Below are 14778 nucleotides of genomic sequence, written 5' to 3' on the forward strand. Positions count from 1 at the left end.
TCATTAACAAAATAAATAGGGTAATATAAATATGTACAATTGAGCGGATTAGACCTCGTGCATGGGGGGGATTCAAGGTGATCGGGTTGTCCCACACGGGGCTCACGGTCTTCATCCCCATTTTACAGACGAGGGGACTGCGGCCCAGAGAGGTGAAGTGACTCGCCCCGAGTCGCACAGCGGACAAGTGGCGGAGCCGGCATTCGAGCCCATGACCTCTGACTCCCAAGCCCGGGCTCTTTCCACTGAGCCACGCCGCTTCCCAAACGGACTGGGCTGTAGTGAGAGCTCGGCGGGGTAAGGTAGGACGGGGAGAGCAAATCGAGTGCTGTGATGCTGACAGAAAGGAGGTACTCGAGGTGTGGGGAGACGTGGGCTGATGAGCATATCAGAAAAACGATCTGGGCAATAAAAAGAAGTATGGACTGGAGCGGGGAGAGACGGGAGGGAAGGAAGGTCAACGAGGAGGTCGATGCAGCGGGACACGATAAGTGCTTTGATAATAAGTACAGTATTTAAGTGTTTACTACGCACCAAGCACCGTTCTAAGCGCTGGGGTAGACGCAAGATAATCCGCCTGTCCCACGTGGGGCTCACCGTCTTAACCCCCGTCTTCCAGATGAGGTAACTGAGGCCCAGAGGAAGGGAAGTGACTCGCCCAAGGTCACACGGCAGAGTGGCGGAGCCGGGATTGGAACCCACATCCTCTGACTCTCGAGCCCGGGCTCTTGCCACTGAGCCACGCTGCTTCGGAGCGCGATAAGCAGTTTGGATGGAGAAGAAAGGGGGAGGTTTTAATAATGTTGGTATTTGTTAAGCGCTTACTACGTGCAGAGCACTGTTCTAAGCACTGGGGCAGACACAGGGGAATCAGGTCGTCCCACGGGAGGCTCACGGTGAATCCCCCTTTTCCAGATGAGGGAACCGAGGCCCAGAGAAGCGAAGTGACTCGCCCACAGTCCCACAGCTGCCGAGTGGCAGAGCCGGGAGTCGAACCCATGACCCCTGACTCCCAAGCCCGGGCTCTTTCCACTGAGCCACGCCGCTTCTCTTAGCGATGTAGTGACTGAATCGAAAAGATTGGGCGACGCTGAATACGTGGGTTGTACGAAAGAGGTAAGTCGAGGAAATGCGACCGAACGAAAGAATAACGCCAGGGCTAAGGGCTTGTGAGATAGGGAGGACGGTGGTCCGTTCTCCGGGGCCGGGAAGGACGGGGGAGGGCAGGGTTTGGTGGGACGATGAGGAGCTCTGTTTTGGGCGTTCGCTCATTCCATCGGATTTATTGAGCGCTTACTCTGTGCAGAGCACTGTACCGAGCGCTCGGAACGTACAACTGGGCAACGGAGAGAGACGATCCCTGCCCAACGGCGGGCTCACGGTCTAAAAGGGGGCATGTTAATAATAATAATGTTGGCATTTGGAAAGCGCTCACTATGCGCCGAGCACTGTTCTGAGCGCTGGGGTAGATACAGGGTCATCAGGTCGTCCCACGTGAGGCTCACGGTTCATCCCCATCGTCCAGGTGAGGGGACTGCGGCCCAGAGAAGCGACTCGCCCACAGTCACACAGCGGACGAGGGGCGGAGCCGGGATCCGAACTCGTGACCTCTGACTCCCAAGCCCGGGCTCTTTCCACTGAGTTTGAGTTTGAGGTGTGGGCGGGACAGCTGGCCGAGACGTCCCGAAGACGGGAGGAAACGTGAAGCTGCCGAGGGTGGGGGGGGGGGTCGGGCCTGGAGATGTAGATCTGGGAATCATTCCCGGAGGGACGGCAGTCGAAGCCACGAGCGGGAAAGAGATCTCCAAGGGAGGGGTGTAAATGGAGAATAGGAGGGGACCCGGAACTGAGCCCTCCTTTCACTAAATCTGAACACGTTTGGCCACTTACGTCACGAAAGGACCACCAGCGGCGAAAGCTTTGGTGGAGGATGAAGGGGGTGAAACTGACGATTAGAAAGAGATTCTTTTTCCCACCCTGCCAATGCCGTGGACAAGTAGTAAGTCAATTGTATTTACGGAGCGTTCACTGTGTGCAGGGCACTGTATTAAGCGCCTGGGGGAGTACAACAGGGGAAGCAGCGCGGCTCAGTGGAAAGAGCCCGGGCTTGGGAGTCAGAGGTCACGGGTTCGACTCCCGGCTCTGCCACTCGGCAGCCGTGTGACCGTGGGCGAGTCGCTTCGCTTCTCTGGGCCTCAGTTCCCTCATCTGGAAAATGGCGATTCACCGTGAGCCTCACGTGGGACGACCCGATCACCCCGTATCTCCCCCCGGCGCTTAGAACAGCGCTTCGCTCGTAGTAAGCGCTTAACAAATACCAACATTATTATTATTACAATATAGCAATAACAACAGACACACTCCCTGCCTATAGCGAGCTCAGGGTCTAGAGGGGGAGACGGACATTCATATAAATAAATAAATTACAGATACGTGGAGAAGTGCTGTGGGGCTGAGGGGGGGGATGAATGCTAATACTTACATTTCCTCTCGCGGGACGATTTATTCAATTGTATTTATTGAGCACCTACTGCGTGCAGAGCACTGGACTAAGCGCTCGGGAGAGTACAGTACAACAATAAACGGACATTCCCTGCCCACGACGAGCTCATGAAGGCCGGGGCCACAGTCAGGAGCCCCCGCTTCTTGGGACCGCAAGGAGAGGCCTCCTCTAGGCCGTAAATCCCTTCCCTCAATCAAAAGATGGTATTTATTGAGCGTTTACTGCGCGCCGAGCGCTGCCCCAAGCGCTTGGGAGAGTTTGATGTAAAGGTAGAGGATGTCCCCTGCCCAAAAGGAGTTCGGTCCACCGTCGTACTCTCCCACGTGCTTAGCAGAGCGCTCCTGTCACGGTGAGCGCTCGACAAATACGACCGCGTGGTCTTTTATTTCCCGGCATTCAGCGTAGTCCTGCGCCTTGCGCGTTTTAACTATTTAACGGAAGTGAGGGCAGTAATGACAGGGACAGATTGTAAAGGAGAGATCCCTTCCCTATTTAACAACTCTAATCGGCCGTCGAAGTGAAATCAGAAAGCCCACGGAGACGCCTCACCTTCGGGGACCACGTGGCTTTCGGTCCCGCCGGCTCTCCCCGGAACTCCACCTCGGGCCAAAGAGGAACCGGCGTTTCCGTCGGGAGGCTCCGCGAGAGAGCCCGGAGGGGCAGGCGGCCGCTCGGCCATTTCGAGACGCTCCTCCCCTCGTATCGCGGGGACCCGGCTTTCCGCTTCAGTTTCCGGTGGCATCTCCTTGAGAAATTCCTCTTCCGACTGCTTTACGCTCTTGTCTGATGAATATACAATCCTGAGGGAAACCAAAATATTTCTTTATCACACATAATACTGGTGGTTTGAAAGTTGGGAGTCTCAAAAGAGGCTCTCGTTAAAATAGTGAGGCATGGGGTATAAATCTTTTTGTTTTTCGACGTTCCAGGCCAAACGCTTATAATTCGGCATTTCCGTCCATCGAGAAGGCAACGGAAGGCTGGGCCTGAATCTCCTCTCTCTAAACGCCGATGGCGGTTTACGATCTTTCTTCCCGGTCGCAAAGAAGTGAAGCCTCTTCCTCTGACCCTTGCCCAGACTTTTCAGTTAGTCAACCGGAGCTCAAGAAACGCAGAGAGGCAGTGTGATCTAGTGGGAAGAGCGTGAGCCCGGGTGTCGGGGGCCCTGGGTTCAAATCCTAGCTGCGCTACTTTGCTGGGTGACCTTCAGCAAATCACTTAACTTCTCTGTGCCTCGGTTACCTCACCTGTAAAATGGGGATGAAGGCTGTGAGCCCCGTGAAGGACGCGGACCGTGTCCGACCTGATCACCTTGCATCTACTTCAGTGACTGGTACGGTCTCTGACACCCAGGAAGCACTTAAATACCACAATTATTATTATTAAATGGGCTGGGAAATGCCTCGGCCATAAATGGATGAGCACCTGAGGTGAGGAAGAATGTGATAATGTCCCCCACCTCCTTATAATAACAATAAAAATAACGATTGCGCTATTTGTTAAAAGCTTACTATACGCCAGGCACTGCGGTGAGCACCGTGAAGAGAAGCAGCGTGGCTCAGTGGGAAGAGCCCGGGCTTGGGACTCAGAGGTCATGGGTTCGACTCCCGGCTCCGCCACTTGGCAGCCGCGGGACTGCGGGGCGAGTCACTTCGCTTCTCTGGGCCTCAGTTCCCTCATGTGTAAAATGAGGATGAAGACTGTGAGCCTCAACGTGGGACAACCTGATGAGCCTGGATCTCCCCCAGCGCTTAGAACGGTGCTCTGCACACAGTCGGCGCTTAACCAATACCAACCTTATCATTACTAAGCGCTAAGTAAATACGACTGACTGATTGCCCTGCCCCTCCTCCGAAGAAAGGGGTGTAATATCTACTGCTATTGTTTTTGTCCGTCTCCCCCGATCAGACCGTGAGCCCGTCAGTGGGCAGGGACTGTCTCTATCTGTTGCAGATTCGTCCATTCCAAGCGCTTAGTACAGTGCTCTGCACAGAGTAAGCGCTCACTAAATACTATTGAATGAAATGGACAGTGACACCCATTTTTATTTACTTACGCTTTGCTGCTATCTTGTTTTTTCTCGGCATTTTCCCTTATTTAGTCACAGTCTCCGAGCCTATCCCCAGGGCGCTGAGAGAAACCGACAAAACTAGGGTCTCATTCATTCAGTACAGCGCTCTGCACACAGTAAGAGCTCAATAAGTACTACTGAATGAATGAATATCTATCTCAGTGCTCAGTACAGTGCCTGGCACATATTAAGCACTTAAACACCATTGTTTTTTTAAAAAAAGGTAAAGAATAGGGGTGAAAGCAGTTCCCCGAGGCAAAGCCTTCCGCCACCTTACCATACCCGGTCCACGGAAATGCGAGGACGGTCTCAACTTTCGCTGCAACTCAGGGGTACTCGGCACATCACTGATCCCCAGTCTCACCCATGAGCTGTGGTAAACGCCAATTTGTGATCAGTAGTCTCTCCCATTCATTCATTCATCCATTCAGTCGCATTTATTGAGCGCTTACCGTAGGCAGAGCACTGTACTAGGCGCTTGGAAAGTACAATTCGGCAACAGACAGAACCAATCCCTACCCAACAGCGGGCTCACAGTCTAGAAGGGGGGGAGACAGACGACAAAACAAGTACATTTACTCGTTCAGTAGTATTTATTGAGCGCTCACTAGGTGCAGAGCACTGTACTAAGCGCTTGGAACGTACAGTTCGGCAACAGGTAGAAAAAAAATCCCTGCCCAATGACGGGCTCACAGTCTAAAAGATAAGGGTGGTATTTGTTAAGCGCTTACTATGTGCAAAGCACTGTTCTAAGCGCTGGGGGGCTACAAGGTGATCAGGTAGTCCCACGTGGGGCTCCCAGTCTTCATCCCCATTTTACAGATGAGGCAACTGAGGCCCAGAGAAGTGAAGTGACTCGCCCAAAGTCAAACAGCTGGCAAGCGGCGGGGCCGGGAGTCAGACCCGTGACCTCTGACTCCCAAGCCCGGGCTCTTTCCACTGAGCCGCGCTGCTTCTCTAGACAGGCAGCAACAGCATCAAAATAGATAAACAGAATTATGGATATATACACCTCATTAATAAAATAAATAGAATACGAGATACGTACAGATTTACGCAAGTGCTGTGGGGCGGGGAAGGGGGAAGAGCAGAGGGAGGGACTGGGGGTGACTCTACACACTTAAAAAGTCACGCTGCGCTCACCGGGTGCCCTCAGAGGCTCTCACGAACAATAACGTAGCCAAAAAGCTACACCTGGAAGGCTCTGCGATTGTTTGTTTTTTGTTTCTTTGTTTTTATGGAATTTTTTTAAGGGCTTACTATGCGTCAAACGCCGTTCTAAGCGCTGGGGGGGGGGGGTGGTACAAGTCAATTAGGTCAGGCACAGCCTCTGTCCCGCCTGGGGTTCACGGTCTAAGGAGGGAGAACCGGTATTGCATCGCCATTTTACAGATGAGGACAGTGAGGCCCAGAGAAGCAAAGTGACCCGTCCAAGGTCACACGGCAAGGAAAGGACAGAGTCGGGATTAGAACCAGGGCCTCTGACTCGCAGGCCGAGTCCAAACTACTGTCATCTCCCAGTCGTCAGCCCAGTACTAGCACACTGCTCAGTACGGTGCTCTGCACACAGTTAAGCGCTCAATAAAGACCACTGAACGGACTGAATGAATCCCTTACGGCCGAACTGCAGCTTAAAGAGCCGTGCCGAGCCCGCCCCGTTCCGACCTGGACAATAAGTAGCGAGAAAAGATGAAAGAAAAATAATGTCGGTGTTTGTCAAGCGCTTACTATGTGCCGTTCTACAAGGGAATCAGGTCGTCCCACGTGGGGCTCACGGTCTGCATCCCCATTTTACAGATGAGGGAACTGAGGCGCAGAGAAGTGAAGTGACTTGCCCAAGGTCACACACAATGCTACAGAAAAAAAAAGAAATACCCCAAACGGTATTTAGCTCCCGAACACCCTTATCTGTTCCCCTCGTTCTCGCCGGAGGCGGCAGAATCCACTTATTTAGGGAATAGCAAAAGCTCCGATCGATTCCGCGAAGGCCTAACGGTAACGGCTAAGGTCTCCGGGAAGATCGAATTAGCTTAGACACGGTAAGGGCTGACGTCCGTGCGTGACGACCTGCAGGAGCATCGAGATGAACATACCCGTTATCCCCGTACGGCACTCGAACAACACGTGGCGCTTAATCGGCGTCCCTTCCCTATATTCTCCCGCAAAATAATCTTCACTTGAGCCATTTGCAGCTGGACAATTTCCCTGGATTCACGGCCCTGCACCCAAACAGAATTCTCTCTCCTCTTTTTCCTCCTCCTCTCTCTCTTCCCCCCCCCCCCCCACCTCCCCACTTCCATCGCAGCTGAAATATTTCCAGCTCCACCGGAAGATGTAATAATGTTGGTATTTGTTAAGCGCCTACTATGTGCAAAGTACTGTTCTAAGCGCTGTGGGGATACAAGGTGATCAGGTTGTCCCACGTGGGGCTCCCAGTTTTCATCCCCATCTTCCAGATGAGGGAACTGAGGCCCAGAGAAGCGAAGTGACTCGCCCACGGTCACCCAGCTGACGCGTGGCAGGGGCCGGGATTCGAACCCATGACCTCGGACTCCCAAGCCCGGGCTCCTTCCACTGAGCTACGCTGCCCGTGCGGGGTTATCGGGATGCGTAGATGGTCTGGGAAGGGTGGGAATAATAACAACGACGTTGGTATCTGTTAAGCGCTTACTACGTGCGGGGCACGGTTCTAAGCGCTGGGGGAGGCACAGGGTGATCAGATGGCCCCACGCGAGGCTCACCAGTCTTCATCCCCATTTTACAGATGAGGGAACCGAGGCCCAGAGAAGCGAAGTGACGCGGTCACCCAGCTGACAAGCGGCAGGGCCGCGATTCGAACCCCTGACCCCCGGCTCCCAAGCCCGGGCTCTTTCCACCGGGCCGCGCTGCCTCCCACGGGAATGTCAGCCTGTCTTCAATTGTAGCCTCCCAAGCTCTGCACGCGGTGAGCGCTCAATAAATCGGACGGGACGAACTGCCCGGAACTCAAGGCTACAGTCTCTGCTTCCGGTCGTAGGAAGAGCGGTAATATTCACCGCGGGCTAACTGCGTACCGGCCGCCCAATCCGTCGATCGCATCTATTGAGCGCTTACTGTGTGCAGAGCACCGTACTGAGCGCTTGGGAGAGTACAAGACGACAATAAACGGACACGTTGCCCGCCTCAGTTGAGCTTACGGTCCAGAGGGGGAGAGAGAAATACATTTGAACTAAATCGCAGATATGTACACGAGCGCACACAGCGACCCCGTGACTCGACGGGCGACCCCGAGACCGAGGCAGGCGCCCTTCATTCCTGAAAGTAAAACCAAAAAGATACCGTACTAAGCGCCGGGGGGAAAGAGGCCGCACAAGTGAATCGGTGCTGAAAAGAGCGTTGGACAAATACCATCGTTTCTTCGGGCATCTGATGAGTGCCCGCCGCGCGCGAGGCACGTACCGAGCGCCGGATAGGCAAGATAATCAAGTCGGACGCAGTCCGCGTCCCACGCGGGGCTCCCAGTCTTAATTCCGTTTTCCAGATGAGGTGAGAAAGAAGCGACTTGCCCGAGGTCACAGAGCTGACAAGCTGCGGAGCGTCGGCATTAGAACCCAGGTCCTTCAGACCGCTGCTGCCTGGGGACCGATCCTAGGCCTCCGAGGGTCCGCGGGACGGAAACAAAAAGCGGGAGAGGGGCCCGAAGGCAGACACGTTACGTCGCTGCGCGGTTTCTTCGCTCACGAAGACAGAAACATCGAAAAGATCCGTAGGATACCGAGGCTAGACGAACAAAACACTGACATTTTGCCAACGATGAATTTCAACCGACAACAGCGATCTAAAACCCCGGCCCGCCAGGAACCGCCGACCCCCTCTAGAAGCTGGAAGTAATAATTTCGGATTCATCCAGCCCCTCTCTTCCAAGTAGTCCCGGTTTTATAAATTCGCTTCCAATTCGGTATCTTGGCAATCTCGTACTTTTCTAGGAAGACGCCGTTCGGGCAACGGACGGGCCCGAGCGCGCTATTCAGAGCCGAAAACATTCGCCTCTTTTCACGTCGTAGCCCACGCAGAGAATCCAACTGCTCTCATCTCTTTTTTGAAGTCTGCGAGTTGTAACTAAAACGGGCCTTTATTTTATTTAGTCTCACTCGCAATCTGCTGCCGCAACGGAGGGAAACCAACGAGCGTGGCGGCGAAAAGCACGCCGGTGAAAGGTGAGGGAGCCCGCGCGGCAGACGGTGCGGGAGAAAGAGCAACTAAAGGAGAAGCTTGATCTGCTGATGACAAAAGGCTCGTTCTTCAGAGGGGGAAAAAGAAAAAAAAAGAACCGAGCAAAGACGAAAACGCCTTTTGACTACTGAGGATGAGACCCTACGGAGTACAGAGACTAGGCCAAGATGTGAAGGTATTATTTTATCTTCAAAATGTCACGCCAGCATTACCACACGCTGATGAAAAATGGTAAAGAACTGGAGACGAAGGCACCCTCGGAGAAATCTATTAGTCCGCTGGGGACTTTACGGCGTCATCGTCTGCAGGGGGTTTTCCTCAGAGTTGGAAAAATGAAAGGAAATTGGACTTCAGAGTCCCCGCTCGAGGCACCGTGTTTAAGGAGAGAGGTGAGCCGTGACTGGGGAGAGCATAATGTTGGTCTCCGTTAAGCGCTCACTACGTGCCGAGCGCCGTTCTAAGCGCCGGGGTAGACACGGGGGAATCGGGTTGTCCCACGTGGGGCTCACAGTCTTCATCCCCATTTGACAGATGAGGGAACCGAGGCCCAGAGAAGTGACTCGCCCACAGTCACACAGCTGACGAGTGGCAGAGCTGGGGTTCGACCTCATGACCTCTGACTCCAAAGCCCGTGCGCTTTCCACTGAGCCGCGCTGCTTCCCTTGAAAGTATGAGGAAAGTATGAGGGTGGCTCCATTTTGGGGAGGGGTATATCAGTGGAAAGAGCCCGGGCTTTGGAGTCGGAAGTCACGGGTTCGACTCCCGGCTCCGCCACTCGTCAGGTGTGCGGCTGTGGGCGAGTCACTTCACTTCTCTGGGCCCCCGTTCCCTCATCTGTAAAATGGGGATGAAGACCGGGAGCCTCACGTGGGGCAACCTGATCGCCCTGTATCGGCCCCAGCGCTTAGAACGGTGCTCCGCACATAGTGAGCGCTTAACGAATACCAACGTTATTATCCACCGTAATATTCCTAAACGTCCTTCAAGCGGCGCGGCCTAACGGATGGTGCACCCGTCCGGGAATCGGGAGGACGTGGGTGGGGATCCCGGCTCCGCCGCGTGACCTTGGGTGAGTCACTTAACTTCTCTGTTCCTCCGTTCCCTCATCTGTAAAATGGGGATGAAGACGGGGAGCCCCATGCGGGAGAGGGATTGGGTCCAACCTGATTTCCTTGTATCTACCCCAGCGCTTAGCAGGGTGCTCTGCACACAGTAAGTGCTCAATAAATACCACCGAACGAAGGGTGCCTGGCACCCAGTACAGCACTTCACAGCACACATTCATTCCTCAGGCGTATTTCTTGAGCGCTTCCAGTGTGCCATAAATATTCATTCATTCAACAGTATTTACTGAGCGCTTACTACGTGCAGGGCACTGTACTAAGCGCTTGGACCGGACAAATCGGCAACAGATAGAGACGGTCCCCGCCCTCTGACGGGCTCACGGTCTAGTCGGGGGAGACGGACGGATGAGAACGACGGCGATAAATAGAATCGAGGGGAAGAACATCTCATTAAAACAATCGATCGATCGATCGATCAATCGACTACCGAGGGATACGGTTAACCATACCACTCAGGAAACAAAACTGAGCCGGCGGGTGGGATTTCTGCAGCACGATCCGAGCAGAATAACGACGATGAGAGTAGCGCTTGTTAAGCATTAGTTCTCAGTATCTCCTGATTGGGTGCAGGGCACCCAACACCCTTGGAAAGCATACGGATGGGAATTAAATTCAATCGTACCCACTGGGCGCTCACTGTGTGCGGAGCACTGTACTGAGCGCTTGGGAAAGTACGACACGACAACAAACGGTGACATTCCCTGCCCCCGACGAGGTCACAGTCTAGGGCCGGGGGAGAGACGGACATCGATAAAAATAAACAGAATTAGAGATTCCTTCATTCATCCTGTCCCTTGCGCGTGGGGCAGAGCCCGGGCATGGGTTCGAATCCCGGATCTGCCGCTTGTCAGCCGGGTGACTGTGGGCAAGTCACTTCACTTCCCTGGGCCTCGGTTCCCTCGTCTGGAAAATGGGGATGAAGACTGTGAGCTCCACGTGGGACAACCCAACTCCTCTGTATCTACCCCGGCGCTCAGAACAGTGCTTGGCACACAGTAAGCGCTTAACAAACACCAGCATTATTAAAAGCACGTACGACGTGCCAGGCACTATACTAGGCACACAAAGAGAAGGGCCGAGAGCCGCGCCACGTCTATTACGCTTTCCTCGCAGGCTTTTCCACAGCATTTGACGCTAGCGGAAGGCGAGGCTCCGGCAACCACTGAACGTACGGGGCTGCCCTGAGACTTTCATCAAATTGTTAGGTGGCCAGTCGAATCTGTTTCTTTCCCCATTCATTCAATCGTATCTATTGGGCGCTCACTGTGGGCGCAGCACTGTACTCAGCGCTTGGGAAAGTACGACACGACGATAAACGGTGACATTCCCTGCCCACGACGAGTTCACAGTCTAGGGCCGGGGGAGAGACGGACATCGCTAAAAATAAACAGAATTACAGATCCATTCATTCATTCGCTAGTATTTATCGAGCGCTTACTATGTGCAGAGCACTGTACTAAGCGCTTGGAACGGACAAATCGGGAACAGATAGAGACGGTCCCTGCCCTCCGACGGGCTTTCGGTCTAATCGGGGGAGACGGACGGACGAGAACAGTGGCGACATACCCAGGTGCCGCGGGGCTGGGAAGGCGGGGGAAAAGCCAACCAAAAGGGAGTGAGAGATGAGGAAAAGGGGAGCTTTTCCCCATCCCCAAGGACTAAATTAAAGTTGCAATTCAATCGCATTTATTGAGCGCTCACTATGTGCAGAGCACTGTACTAAGCGCTTGGAATGAACAAGTCGGCAACAGATAGAGACGGTCCCTGCCGTCTGACGGGCTCACGGTCTGATCGATGAAATTAAGCTGTCTAGAAACTTCAGTCCTGTTAAACCTATGCTCTATTTCCAGAGTTGAGGACGCAACAAGGCATCTGAGAGCTGATATCTCGTCTACCGGGAAACTTCCAAATCAAATGACCTTAGGACAGTGACCCAGGACCTACTGTTTACACCCAGGAGGAAGGGAATATAATAATAATAACAATAACAATGATAGTACTTGTTAAGCACTTTCTGTGAGCCAGGCACTGTACTAAGCACCGGATTAGATACAAGCTAATCGGGTTGGACCCGATCCGTGTCCCACGTGGGGCTCACAGACTTAATCCCCATTTTACAGACGAGCTAACCGAGGCACGACGAGGTGAAGTGACTTGCTCCGGGTCACACGGCAGACAAGCGGCGGAGCCGGGATCAGAACCGCCTTTTATTCCAACCGACTTCGGCATAAGACCCCCGCCGCCCCAACGGTTTCATCGGCGGCGTCCGAAAGCCACGCCAAGCGCTGAAAGAGCAGAAAGAGCCCGGGCTTTGGAGTCAGAGGTCATGAGTTCGAATCCCAGCTCTGCCACTTGTCAGCTGGGGGACTGTGGGCACGTCACTTCACTTCTCTGCGCCTCAGTTCCCTCATCTGCAAAATGGGGATTAAGACCGTGAGCCCCACGTGGGACAACCCGATTCCCCTATGTCTACCCCAGCGCTTAGAACAGTGCTCGGCACATAGTAAGCGCTTCACACATACCAACATTATTATTATTATTACGAGAGCTAAGAACGGGCAAGAAACGAACCCAGTGATTGAACGGCGAGGCAACGGAGCCCCCAGCGAGTCCCCTCCCATAAAGGCAACGCTCCTCGTAACCAGCTCTGCTGGCTGGAACGCGCCGAGAATGGACGACGGCGTGACCGGGCCACGGTGAACCCAGAAGAGGCGTCTAAAAGCCGGAATAAACGTTTCCCGGGCCGACGTCGCCGGCATCAAACGATCCCGACAAACCTGCAGCAGGCAGGCAAGCCTGACATTTTGCACTCAGGAAAGGGATCGCTCTCCGGGAGCGAAGACTTCAGGGAGATCGGAATATCAAGAGGCAAATTAAGATCGGCGTCAGGCACCGCGGCGCTCCACTGGATCAACCTAGCCAAGGACGGTTTTTACGTGCACGCGGTGTCGAATGAACTGCTGGGTGAAACAGGTCTTCTCCTCCACACTCCCGTGCTCGGTTAGCCTCTCACGGGCAATAGTGTCATCTTCAAATAGCAAGGCGGCTATAAACACGGTACCACATGAACAATAATAATATCCTGGCCGGGTGCCTTCGCCGGTCTGTCGACGTTATGTTTCATTTCGTGAAGCAGCGTGGCTCAGTGGGAAGAGCCCGGGCTCTGAAGTCAGAGGTCATGGGTTCGGATCCCGGCTCGGCCGCTTGTCAGCTGGGTGACTGTGGGCGAGTCACTTCACTTCTCGGTGCCTCAGTGACCTCATCTGTAAAATGGGGATGAAGACCGGGAGCCCCACCTGGGACAACCTCATTCCCCTGTGTCTACCCCAGCGCTCAGAACGGTGCTCGGCACATGGTAAGCGCTTAATAATAATGTTGGTATTTGTTAAGCGCTTACTATGGCCCGAGCACTGTTCTGAGCGCTGGGCCAAATACCAACATTATTATTATTATTATTTCCCTTAAATCACCTACCAGCTTGAACACGGAACCCTATCATCAGAAACCAATTCTGCTTTACTGATCGACAAAAATCACAAATATCTAACATGCGTTGGATCAGATCGGTTTAATGCCTAAGATAGATTCACTAGACTGTAAGCTCCTTGAAGCCAGAGATCACGTCTACCAACTCTACTGTACTGTGCTCTCCCAAGCGCTTAGTACAGGGCTCTGCACACAATAAGCACCCCGTACATAGGATTGATTCATTTGTTGCTGCGTGCACAATAGACGCTCAACAAACACCACCGATTGACTGATACGCCATCTCCGGACGACAAAGCCACCGTGATACATATATATATAGCGATAGATTTACTCTTTAATCATTTTTTTATTTCTCCATTCTCTGGCTACTACCAAATGCCATTCATTCATATTTATTGAGCGCTTACTCTGTGCAGAGCACTGTACTAAGCGCTTGGAATGGACAATCCGGCAACAGATAAGAGACGATCCCTGCCCGACGACGGGCTCACGGTCTAAATGGGGGAGACAGACAGCAAAACGAAACAGAACAAAACAAGGAGTCCGGGGCTGGGGTAGATATGAGATAATCAGGGTGGACACAATCCAGGTCCCGCATGGGGCTCGTAGCAATAATCCCCATCTTACAGATGAGGTGACTGAGGCCCAGAGAAGTTAAATTACTTGCCCAAAGTCACAGAGCAGACGAGTGGCGGAGCCGGGATTAGAAGCCGGGTCCTTCTGACCCCCAGGCCCGGGCTCTATTCACTGTTCAGAGAAGCAGCGTGGCTCAGTGGAAAGAGCCCGGGCTTGGGAGTCAGAGTTCATGGGTTCGAATCCCGGCTCTGCCACTTGGCAGCTGGGTGACCGTGGGCGAGTCACTTCACTTCTCTGGGCCTCAGTTCCCTCATCTGGAAAATGGGGATTCACCGTGAGCCTCACGTGGGACAACCCGATGACCCTGGATCTACCCCAGCGCTTAGAACAGTGCTCTGCACATAGTAAGCGCTTAATAAATACCAAGATGATGATGATGATGGTTCTACAGATTTTTAATGTTTCTCTCTATGAGTGGGCAAACAGAAGTTTGGGATTCTACTTTAAAAAAATAATTGCAACGAATTAAAAAAGGACGCCGCCCGCAACCGTTTCTTTTCTCTTCGGACCCTATCAAAGGCTAGGGAGATCTTGATTCCATTTATTGCTATCGTTCCTGTCTGTCCGTCTCCCCCAATTAGACTGCAAACCCGTCAAAGGGCAGGGACCGTCTCTATCTGTTACCGATTTGTCCATTCCGAGCGCTTAGTACGATGCTCTGCACATAGTAAGCGCTCAATAAATACTATTGAATGAACGAATGTTCTATCCGTCTACTCCCTCTGCTATAAAGTGTTCTCGCT

General features: G+C 53.2%; 1 protein-coding gene across 2 annotated transcripts in view; it reads right to left on the reverse strand.

Moving 5' to 3' along the window:
• BTBD8 (BTB domain containing 8) overlaps positions 1 to 14778 on the reverse strand; it is a 90471-nt gene that overhangs the window by 56550 nt on the left and 19143 nt on the right. Inside the window, exons 1-2 of one of the 2 annotated variants that reach the window (XM_029062568.2) lie at positions 4857 to 4875; positions 3053 to 3303 (exon numbers count right to left, since the gene is read on the reverse strand). In XM_029062568.2, coding sequence (XP_028918401.1) covers positions 3053 to 3245 — 193 coding nt within the window. In that variant the 5' untranslated portion in view covers positions 3246 to 3303; positions 4857 to 4875. Of the gene's footprint in view, positions 1 to 3052; positions 3304 to 4856; positions 4876 to 14778 lie in introns of those variants that run through there. The other variant, XM_029062567.2, reaches the window with a different exon arrangement.

This window comes from Ornithorhynchus anatinus, chromosome 4, assembly GCF_004115215.2.
Source record: "Ornithorhynchus anatinus isolate Pmale09 chromosome 4, mOrnAna1.pri.v4, whole genome shotgun sequence".
NCBI lineage: Eukaryota > Metazoa > Chordata > Mammalia > Monotremata > Ornithorhynchidae > Ornithorhynchus > Ornithorhynchus anatinus.